At 38.5% G+C, this 10,634-nt stretch overlaps 1 protein-coding gene across 5 annotated transcripts in view; it reads left to right on the top strand.

Annotated features, from left to right (window-relative positions):
* Positions 1-10,403, top strand: part of LOC111864017 (formin-binding protein 1-like) — a 168,628-nt gene extending 158,225 nt beyond the window's left edge. For 4 of the 5 annotated variants that reach the window (XM_023850941.2, XM_023850940.2, XM_023850938.2 and 1 more), the window contains 2 exons: positions 4,627-4,793; positions 7,913-10,403. In XM_023850941.2, coding sequence (XP_023706709.1) covers positions 4,627-4,793; positions 7,913-8,073 — 328 coding nt within the window. In that variant the 3' untranslated portion in view covers positions 8,074-10,403. The remainder of the gene's footprint in view (positions 1-4,626; positions 4,794-7,912) is intronic. The other variant, XM_023850939.2, reaches the window with a different exon arrangement.
* Positions 10,404-10,634: the final 231 nt, after the last annotated feature.

The following is a 10,634-nucleotide window of genomic DNA, read 5'->3' as shown; positions in this document are numbered from 1 at the left end:
TTCAGATGTATTCAAACTTTCAGTTGCTACATTGAAAAGTTTTGAACAAGAGAATGGCGTACATCATGGCATATTGTTCTGCCAAACATACAGAGTGCTGCAACATTAAATCCATTTTTAGAAATTCCACAGTAAAATAAACAAAGATTGAGTTAAAATTAAAATTACGTATGGTGCCTGCTTTCCTTTAAATGATACCATCTGTTTATGGAGCCCACCACTAATTATAAAGTAGTGATTATATAATTTGGTGATATACTCCTATGTATGTTGTCTGTCTGTACCAAAAGTGTCAGAAATAACCTAAAATTTTTTCACTGTCACATGTTTGTAATTTCTAAAAGTTTGGTTGAAAGTGTGTTGGTGTGTATGTGATATATACCTCAATAGATTTCACACTGCTGGCCACATTGGTTCATTGGTAGTTACCCATCAAACAAAATGATAATTACAGAGATTGTAAAGCTGCTGTATTACTGTATATTCTATACAGAACTTTGTTACTGTATGTGAAATTTTCCTCCCACCTTAGAAGTTCCTGTATTATTTTTGGTACATAATTAAAAATTATGAAGATACAGAAGCTTTCTGTAGCATGATATCAGTACAAAGTTCATGACAATGTATTTCAAACATTACTGCAAGGGGATAAATACACAAGGACAAGATTCCTACCATTCCTCTGAAAGGAAAGTATGTTAAAAATAATGAAAGCCAGAGGACAGCCATTCCTTGGTAACAGCTGTATAACCATGTGCACATGACAGTGGATATACATGCAACAATAGAAGAGCTGTTGGAAATGATGTTTTCTGTGTGATCCATGCTGAGTTTATATAATGGGAGCCTCAGGACGACACTCATGGCTGGGAGGCGATGAATTGCAGTTGGGCGTTAGCTGCAAGCCAGCCACCATCCAACAAGGACGTGAGCACAGAAGCTGAAGAATCTCCATTGTTAGCAGCCATAACCAAGCAACAGCTAATGAAGGCAGATTGAGACATAGCATGTGCTTTATTGATTTATTACATGTATAGATTAGTGATAGCATTAAACTGTATCTGTAGTTACAAGTTATAAGTGTTCAATAAATCCAATTACCAGTGCAAACCCATGTCTAGTCACTAACACCTGACAATGTTTATTAATGCAAGCATGAAGGAATACATTGACTTCCAAATTTTGACGTTACTTATTGGGTAACAGACATATTTTCCCTTATCATCAGTGAGGATGTTAGAAAGTAGTCCTTTACAAATTCAATATGACCAGTGCTTGTCACACTTATTGGTGAGATAGAAATGTAAGAGTTTAGTCAGAAAAGTTGAAGGGAAGAGACCACTTGAAAGACCTACCTACCATAGAGATAGATGGGAGGATAATATTAAAATGGATATTAGAGAAATAGGTGTAAGGGTGTGGGGTATGGTCTGGAATCATCTCACTCAGGATAGGGATCACTGGTGGGCTATTGTGAAGGCAGCGGTGAATGTCTGGTTCCATAAGGGGAGGGGAATTTCTAAACTAGCTAGGTGAATGTTAGCCTCCCAAGAAGAACTTTACTCCTTGGGGGTTAGCTTATTGAAATATTCAGTGGCTGACTTTTTTAGTGTTGTGTTCAAATTTCCAAGTTTTGTTATAGTGAGATCCTGGTTGTTTATGTGCTCTGAATTTTTGTGTTTTATTTGTGTAAGTGATGAATATATGGAGTTTTGTGAGTGTGGTGTGCATTGGTGAAAGAACTAAAATTTTGTCAAAAAATAAATTTTCAGTAATGAAATGTTCAGTTTATATGGTACAACTTAAAGCACAGAAACAAAATGGGTTTTAACTTTCTTGGCCCTGTTACAGGGCATTTAATTAATTTATGCACTCCATTGATCCTGTATCATAAAGGATGAAAAGTGAACACTTTTTGTATTATGCAAATATCTCATTTGCATTTGTTATGTTTGCCGTCATATTCAGTAAAACCATGTTAGTTTGATGTGAGATTATTGATTTTATGACTTAATTGATATTCATCAAATTGCCTTTTTTATATGTTTGACAATATGCATAATTCAGAATTGGTGTAATTTTTTGTTGTTGTAATTTTGGCTGTGTAACACTCAAGTCCACAGCTTAGCTTGTAGTTGTTAACCAGACCATTTCTGTGAACCCTGGTTTCTGCATATTTGTCAGAATCGAAGCAGTTTGTGAGAGGTCAGTGATTATAAGCTTGTCAGAATCGAAACAGTTTGTGAGAGGTCAGTTATTATAAGCGTGGGAGAAGGCAGTCCTTGAATTTATTTGAAGTTTGCTGACAAAGTACTCCTAAATTTGTGTAAGATGTTGAACTGTTAGTTGAATCTTTCATTGAGTGTAGATTGGTTTTGTTTTTAGGAGCCACGTCTCTTAGGTTCAAGATGTCTTATTTGAGTAAAGATTTTGCCACATCTTTCAGTTTGTTGTCTTTTGAGGTGTGACATTGAGTGGTCTTGTAGGTGGATGCTAATACAATGTATTCAGCCGTCAAGGAAACCTGGCAACAATGCACAGTGAACACAATGTTCCTTACAGAGTGCTGCTGTAACTGCTGATAGCAGAATGAGTCAGTGCTGATAAATGTCTGCTGTCAGGTGGTTTGATCTTGTCACTGCAGTAAGTCGCATTAATAGTCAGTCTGTGTTAGAGGTGTGAATAGGCGGTTGACATTTATACTGAAATGAAGTCCACTATTGAATAGCTTGTGTTTATTGTCAAAACTTTTGCAAGGAAAAAACTTACAGAAAATGTATAACTTTTGTCGTAAATGTCCTGACTTGCCAGTTCCCACAAGGTCGTGTATATCGAAGCTTGTGAAAAAGTGGCAGGCCACAGGTTCAGTGTGTGACAAAATAGCAATCAAAGAGGTTTGTGCTGACTGAAGAAAAGGTTCAGGAAATTGAGGCACAACTACAGATCACTTCTTGAAAATTGTTAAGACACTTAGCACAGGAAACAGGTTTCTTTGCTTGGATCTGCCTCCACAACCACAACATTAATCAGATTTCGCCCGTATAAAATGACAACTGTGCATGAGCTGGGGCACCCAGATTATGCAGCAAGAATTTGTTTTTGCAACTGGCCGCTGCAAAATGTGCACAATGGAATTATGGATCCACAGCTTCTGTTCATAACCGATGAAGTGTGGTTTCACGTTAGCTTCCATGTCAGTGCACAGAATGTAAGAGTATGGAGCGATGAAAATCCTCACGCTATACAGAAAGTGCCATTACATAGTGAAAAGGTGGGGGTATGGTATGCTCTAAGTCCACGGCGAGTCATTGGCGCCTTACTTTTCCATGAAATCGTGAACTCTTGACTACTACGTTAATGATATACTGAATCCTTTCTTCAGTCAGCTGACTGCTGAAGAAAGACAATATGGGTATTTTCAGCAAGACAACGCTACAGCACATGTGACTAATGTAACCATGGCGACAGTATGGGAAGTGCTTGAAGACAGAATAATCAGCAGAGGACTGTGGCCTCCCATATCCCCAGATCTCAGTTTTTGCGATTTTTATCTTTGGGGAAACCTGAAGGGAAAAGTCTACAAGAATAATCCTTGCAGCACTGAAGCTCGGCAGAATGAAATAACACACCACTTTTCCACAAGCTTGGATACACACGACTTTATGGTAACTGGTGAGTCAGGATGTTTATGACGAAACTTACGGATACATCTTCTATCAACACCTCTAACGCAGACTGATTGATGGGGGCATGCAGTAATGCAGTAGCGTAATTAGTTGAAGGGCTATGCTACAAGCCGGAAGGTTGTGGGTTCAAGTCCTGATGAGGTCATTGGATTTTTTTCAGTTGACCTAATCCTTCCAGTCGCACTGGGCCCTGGGGTTTACTCAACCTCTAACAGAAATGCGTACCAAGAATTAATGAAATAATTTTCCTGGGGAGTAAAGCGCTGCTGGCGCGTAAGGCTGACAACCTTACTGCCATCTTTGAGCCGATTGTCTAGATAGTGTGGGACCCTCAACATCTCACAACCCTATGGGCCTTCATGGCCTGGCACAGGGATAGCTTTACTTTTTACTTACTGCAGTGACAAGATCAAACCACCTGATGACGCACGTTTATCAGTGCCAGTGACCCATGCTGCTATAAGCAGTTACAGCAGCAATCTGTGAGAAATATTGTGTCCACTGTGTGTTGCTCCCAGCTTTCCTCGATGGTTGAACACTCTGTATTTTGGAGGTATATACTGCTCCATCTTTAGGGTTGAAGTGTATAGGTTGATGAATCAGTTGGGTTATGTAAATAGTTTGTAAAGGTGGTTGCAGAGGCATGTTCTAAGGTGAGGTTATGGAGCTTGGTCCAGTATGAATACTAGATAGGAAAACAGCCTTTTCAGTGTCCCATGATATATATTTTCCTTCCCTCTTATCTGCCAGTGATAGAAATGGTGAAATATGAGGATTCCAAAGCCTCTACCATTGTGAAGTGGAATTTCCATGCAGAGAGCACACTATTTCTGGATCTTTACATTCATTTGTGTGTGTGTGTGTGTGTGTGTCTACATGAATGCTGTGGTGTGTGTTTGCTAATAGTCAATATATTGGATGTTGTCTAACCAACACATAGCTCCTCAAACAGTCCCGAGTCTGGCCTGGGAACATCTCATACCAGTCTCCCCGACTCTGACCCAGAACATGGTGACACTGATGCCCAAGGCCAGCCATGCAGTGACTACTGTGATGGAGAAGTACTCCCAGCCCTTGGTGTATGTAAAGCACTCTACCCATTTGAAGGTAAGCTAACTCCATTTGTCTATGCCATCTTGGTTTTTCATAAAATGTCATATGGATGATAATTTCTTACATTTCCCCATTTGGAGCATTGCAAGAGTTCTTTACTGGTCTACCATTACTACTATATCCACATAGAATGGAAAAAATGGACTTTTCAGAGGAAAAAGAAATATTGATATTTAATAGCGAACTCTTTCTTAGACTGAAACAATATTTTAAATGCTTTTACGTCCAGTATATTTTATTTGGTGCCGGTCACGGTAGCCAAGTGGTCTAAGGCGTGCACTGTCTTCACTCGCTCGGAAGCCGGGATCGTGGGTTCGAATCCCACTCAGCATGGATGTTTGTGTGCGTTTTTCTGTGTTTGTGTGCAGGTATAGGCCTTGCGACTAGCTGATCACCCGCCCAAGGAGTCCTACCGTATGTGTAAGATCTAGAAAAACCGAAGTGAATGGAGTTCATGGAGGCAGGCCTAGGCCCACTGGGGCTGTAGTGCCAAGGAAAAAAAAATTATTTGGTAATAATAAGCCTGCAGAGAAGATTGTTATGATCTTGCTTGGTATAAAATTGCAAGCTCTCTTTCACTATCAGACATCAAAAGAAAACCTTATGAATCACATAGGAATGTTTAACCTTTTAGTGCCGAAGTGCCCCTTTCGGGCCAGTGATGAGTGTGGTCATTGTGGCCAGAGTACCCCATTTTGGCCAGTCAGCCATTTAAACTCCGCTAGTAGAAGCGAATGCACAGCCTTAAATATTTATTTTTAAATGTAGTAATTACCAGACAGACTTGAGTAAAGCCCTAATAAAGGAATTAAAATGATACCTAAGTGAACAGCAGCAAAAAAGAATATACGTATGAGTTATGCCCAAACTCATCCACAAGCCAGTACTTTTATTGCAGATTCTGCAGATTAATGTGTTAAAAATATATAGTAAAATTTGATGTACATACCTTTTTTGTTGTTAGCTGCTTGATGTGTATGTAGGCTGAAATGAAACTACAGTATTCGATTGCACTATGAACGCAAAGAAAACAGATCACACTCTGTATCTCAGACACAATGCAACTGTCTGTTCACGACCATAGAAAGGTCAATAATCTCTTGCAGCTATAACAGATGGTCTTAGCACTGAAGAAGGGACCCCTCTATCTTTCTCTTGTATAGCCATTCTTTCATTCTTCTGTCCTTTAGTCAAAAGATTCGAAAATCCGAAGAATGTAAGCAGTGCTAGCAAAGACCAAATGATTTTATTGCTTCCATCTGTTTTATGACACCAGGGACTGCTAAAATTTGTCAAGTGTTACAAACAGAAATGACTTTATAATGCAGAACAACTCTGTGAAGAAGTGGGAAACCATTTTTGCAGTACGCATCAAAATTAAAAGAAAAAACTTGAAAATAGAGTATAACACTTTGTATAAAAAAATTTCAAATCTTCCATTATAATATGCGACACTATGTTCTTTGCTGATACAAACAAAATTAATTCCATCCATTTATCATAAAAATTTAGTTAGATACAGCAATTTTAAACACAATGCTTAAAATTGTATAAGCGCCCTAACAGGAACGGACAGTAGCAACAGGCATTTAAACGCGCACCAGCAGCGGCCATTTAAATAAACTCTGGCCAGCTCAAACTTACCACTATTTCAGAAGTCTGGCGTTTAAAGGTTAAACTTCTTAAATCAATAAGCTAGAGTCCAAATATTTACAGTTAGTGCTTGAACTGCTACCCCACAAGAGTTGTAATGAGGCTCCTTACTAATATGCTCAAGTTAGTATCTGTCGAGAAGACTTGCAAACATTAAGTGACAATTTATTAAAGATTTGTAATGTAAGAAATTCAGTACAATTTACTTTAAGAACAACTTGGGCAAAGTGTGGGTACTTGGTTAGTACATCATAACAGGCTTATTTCATTCACTGTTTTTGCCATGTGATTCCCAGTTAATAATAATTCTACAGGCTTTTGCAGTACTATGATTCCCAAATTCTGACCTGATGCTGTTGCTCCAATAACAAGGTTGACAGAGACAGCTAATGTCATCTTGTTTATCTCATAACAGAAAAATTGAGTATGTGTTCAAAGTTTGAAACATTTGAAATGAAATAGGCTTGCTATTCTGTTAATTTTTTTCATGTATGCTCACTAAAGGTCAAGATAGTGGGCAGTGACCAAGGGAGATCTTTATATAAAAAACTTAGGGCCAACAGAATGTCCAAACAATGCCTTCAGCAGAAAGATGAGGAAGTAGTAAACAGGATTGATTTCCAGGTGGCATTACAGTCTCTACCTTTGCCAAAAACAAATTACCATTGTTGACAGTATATATATTCAGCAAAATCATAATTAAATATATATATAAGAGTTGTTCAATCGAAGGGTTATCTGTGAAAACTGTGGCTGGCTACTCTTTCTTAGACAATTTTAATACATAGTGTTCTTCACAAGTGAATTACTGTGTAGGATTTGAGATTGTTACAGCGGTAGCTATGAAGGGTTCTGTTTTCTAGATATAGTGCTGCATAATCCATTAAAAGGGAGCCAGGATGGCATAGTTGGTATAGCAACTGCCTATGGGCTGAATGGCCAGGGTGTCTGAGTTCAAATCCCAGTAGGGTCAAGAATTTTCTCTACTCCAAGTCATCCAGATCGGCTGTGGTGCCCACCCAGCCTCCTACCCAATGGGTAATGAGGGCTCTTTTTGCAGGGGTTTGAAGCTGACCACTCACCTCCAACTAGTGCCAGGGTAAAGAAAGTGTGGATTTATATATCCACTCTCCCATACACTTTCATGGCATAGTGGTTAATTAGTTAAGCATAAGGACAACTTTACCTTATAGTCCATTAACAGCCAGTGGACTACATGGCATTATATCCCAGAAGAGAGAATGAAGTTGAATTTGATATTTGCTCAGTGCACATCCTTCATGGAATGCATCCATTTCATAAAACAAGGAGTTGGTGTAACGACTTATTACAGTATCAGGAAACTTTCCTGCTTTTAGCATGTGAATGGTGGATATTAAACCAAGGTGATGTATGAAAATTTCTGCCCCCAGATTCTTACACACATATGTTGTAGAGATTGATTTGTTTGTGATCTGCAGCTACAAGCGAGGGCTCCATACCAATGCATGATGGCGAAGAACTCCACATTGTAGAGTTGGACCAGGGTGATGGCTGGACACGAGTACGGAGACAAATTGACATGGAGGAAGGATTTGTACCCACATCATATATTGAATGCACACTTTTTAGCAGTTGTTAATGGACATGAAATTTAAAATGCAGGCTGTAAATAAGGTTGCACTGGAGTGAAATCCAGAACCACAACTCAACTCGTCCATAGCAAGTTCCGTTCCAATGCTCCTTCGTACTGATTTTTCTGGACAGACTTGTTCTTAGTTTTCAGACTCTCATAGCAAATATTATTGGGGGGGGATTGCAGAATGGGAGCAGTTGGAACATTCGGGAATTGGCTGTTAGATGCAAGTGAAGAGCAGTTACTGTGATGGTTAGAGTTTTGTGTTGTAAGTATTTGGTTGCACGTCTGAAAGTAGAGAAGATCAAGTCTTTAATGGTGTAGGGAACATGAAATGGCAACAATTTGGTAACAATTTTATTATAATTACTCTAAAAATGGATTGTAATTTTTGGTCAAAAAGTGCCAAAACTGTTGTTGGTCAGAACTGGGTTGTGTTCTAGCTCATATTAATAATTTCTGCTATATCTAGGAGGTTGATAATGTATTGTTTTCATCAGTGACAGATAAACAAGGGGAAACTTTCCCTGTAGGAAAACATGGGTTTTTGATAAAGTCTTGACAAACTCCAATTCATTTCATTCATTTTTAGTGGCTCTGTTATGGAATTGTAACCAAGCTTCAAAAAGTGGTTAACTTATTGTTGATCAGTGCTCAGGTCTGTAGGTTAGTAATGAAGAGTTTTGATCAGTCACAAGTAGCTTTTGAAAATGCATACTTAGGGAGGCTTAGTTTTTGTAATTACACTCGTCATGTTCTGTTATTGATGTGGGAAACTGGAATGAAGGCAGTGTTGTTAGAGTTGGGCACTATAATACAATTTTTAGTGTTCATAACTAGAAACAGGCATGAAAAACTTATGTTTTATACACTTGGGCTGTTGTATATTGTATCTTTAACTCTTGGAAATAATTACAGACACAAATGATGAATGTTGAAGTTTATACACTAGGGAAATGTGAAACTGCTATGCTCATATTATATGTGTGGATGTACTGAACAGCTTATAACAATAATAATAATAAAATAATATATGACAAATTATGTCAGTGGCATGAAAATGGTGTCCCGTAAATTAGGTGTTCGATATGCACCACCTTACAGCAAGTATATAGACACAGAGCAGTTCAGCATATATCGATGAAATAGAAACACTAATACTTTTATATTATAAAGGTGAAGTTGTGATTTATTTTTTATTTCTTGCCTTTAGTTTTTATGACATTATGCTAATGAATGAACGCTTGAATGGATTTTTATTTCATAACTGTTTCTGTGTTTGTGTTTACCTGCACATGTGTGCACATGCAGAATAATACATATAAACAGAACACACACACAGCTTGATATATTCAATAGTCTGTGCTCTACTTTCACATTGTTTCTGAAAACTGATGTATACACGGTGTGATAATGTTTCATGTTTCTGACTTGCTAGTTTTGTTAGTGTAGCTCATATAAGTGTTGTGGACCAAATTAAATTTAGAAACTACACTTTTAAACAGATGCATAGAGCAGGAGTGTTCAAAACTTAAGTCACTCTTTTGAAGCTGATAGTTATAATAATGTAATGAAAATATAAGTAAGTACAGCAATCTCTTAGAAGAGCTGATGGGAGTTTGGGTTGTTTTAATAATGGCCACTGTTGGCATGAGGAGGCAGTGTAATATCCTACAACTTGGGAGTATAGGTCCTTCTGTCTGCTAGGTGATGATAGCTCAAAGTCAGGTGGCAGCTTTGTTATCTCTCGCATTGATTCCGAACATGTGGTTGACTACAACTAATGTTCTGGGAGATGAAGTGAGTGCTGTTAATGAGTGAAATCCCGTGACAGTCCAGCAGAGAGGTAGAGTAATTTATCTTGTTAGAAAAGAGATGATGGAAATCCAATTATGAAGGTTAGAGCAGAGCAGACCACAGGTAGTTGTTTTTTGTAGGTCAGAGCCTCTGATGGACATCCTGACACTGAGATTATGAAATGTCTTTTCCCTCTTCTCATGAAATCTGAAATGGTTTGTAAACACATTGCAGCTGGTTGAGTTTTACATCACATATACTGTCCAGGCTCTGTCTTGCCGTCATACCGTGCTTCCCCTTCTCACAGAAATATACACATTCTTTTGTCTTACTTTCTTTGATTATGCATGTGGGGTTCATAACATGAGTGAAAAACAGAACCCATTGTAGCTCAAGGTTTGTAGGTTGTTTTTATATGGTTGCATTCCATTTTGAGCTATAATAGGCGGTATTAACACAAACTTGCCGGTCATGGTAGCCAAGCGGTCTAAGGCATGTACTGTCTTTGCTCGCCTGGAAACCGGGATTGTGGGTTTGAATCCCACTCAGGGCATGGATGTTGAGTTTGTGTGTGTGTGTTTTTCTATGTTTGTGTACAGATAGAGGCCTTGTGACGAGCTGATCAGCTACCCAAGGAGTCCTACCAATTGTGTAAGATCTAGAAAATCGAAGTGGACAGAGAAATTCATGGAGGTAGGCCTAGGCCCACTGGGGCTGTAGTGCCAAGGGGGAAAAAAACACACACAAACTTATAATTAAAAGATAGTGTT

Source organism: Cryptotermes secundus, unplaced genomic scaffold (genome assembly GCF_002891405.2).
Source record: "Cryptotermes secundus unplaced genomic scaffold, Csec_1.0 scaffold303, whole genome shotgun sequence".
NCBI lineage: Eukaryota > Metazoa > Arthropoda > Insecta > Blattodea > Kalotermitidae > Cryptotermes > Cryptotermes secundus.
The sequence above is the reverse complement of the archived record's forward strand: the minus strand, read 5'-3'. Positions and strand labels throughout refer to the sequence as shown.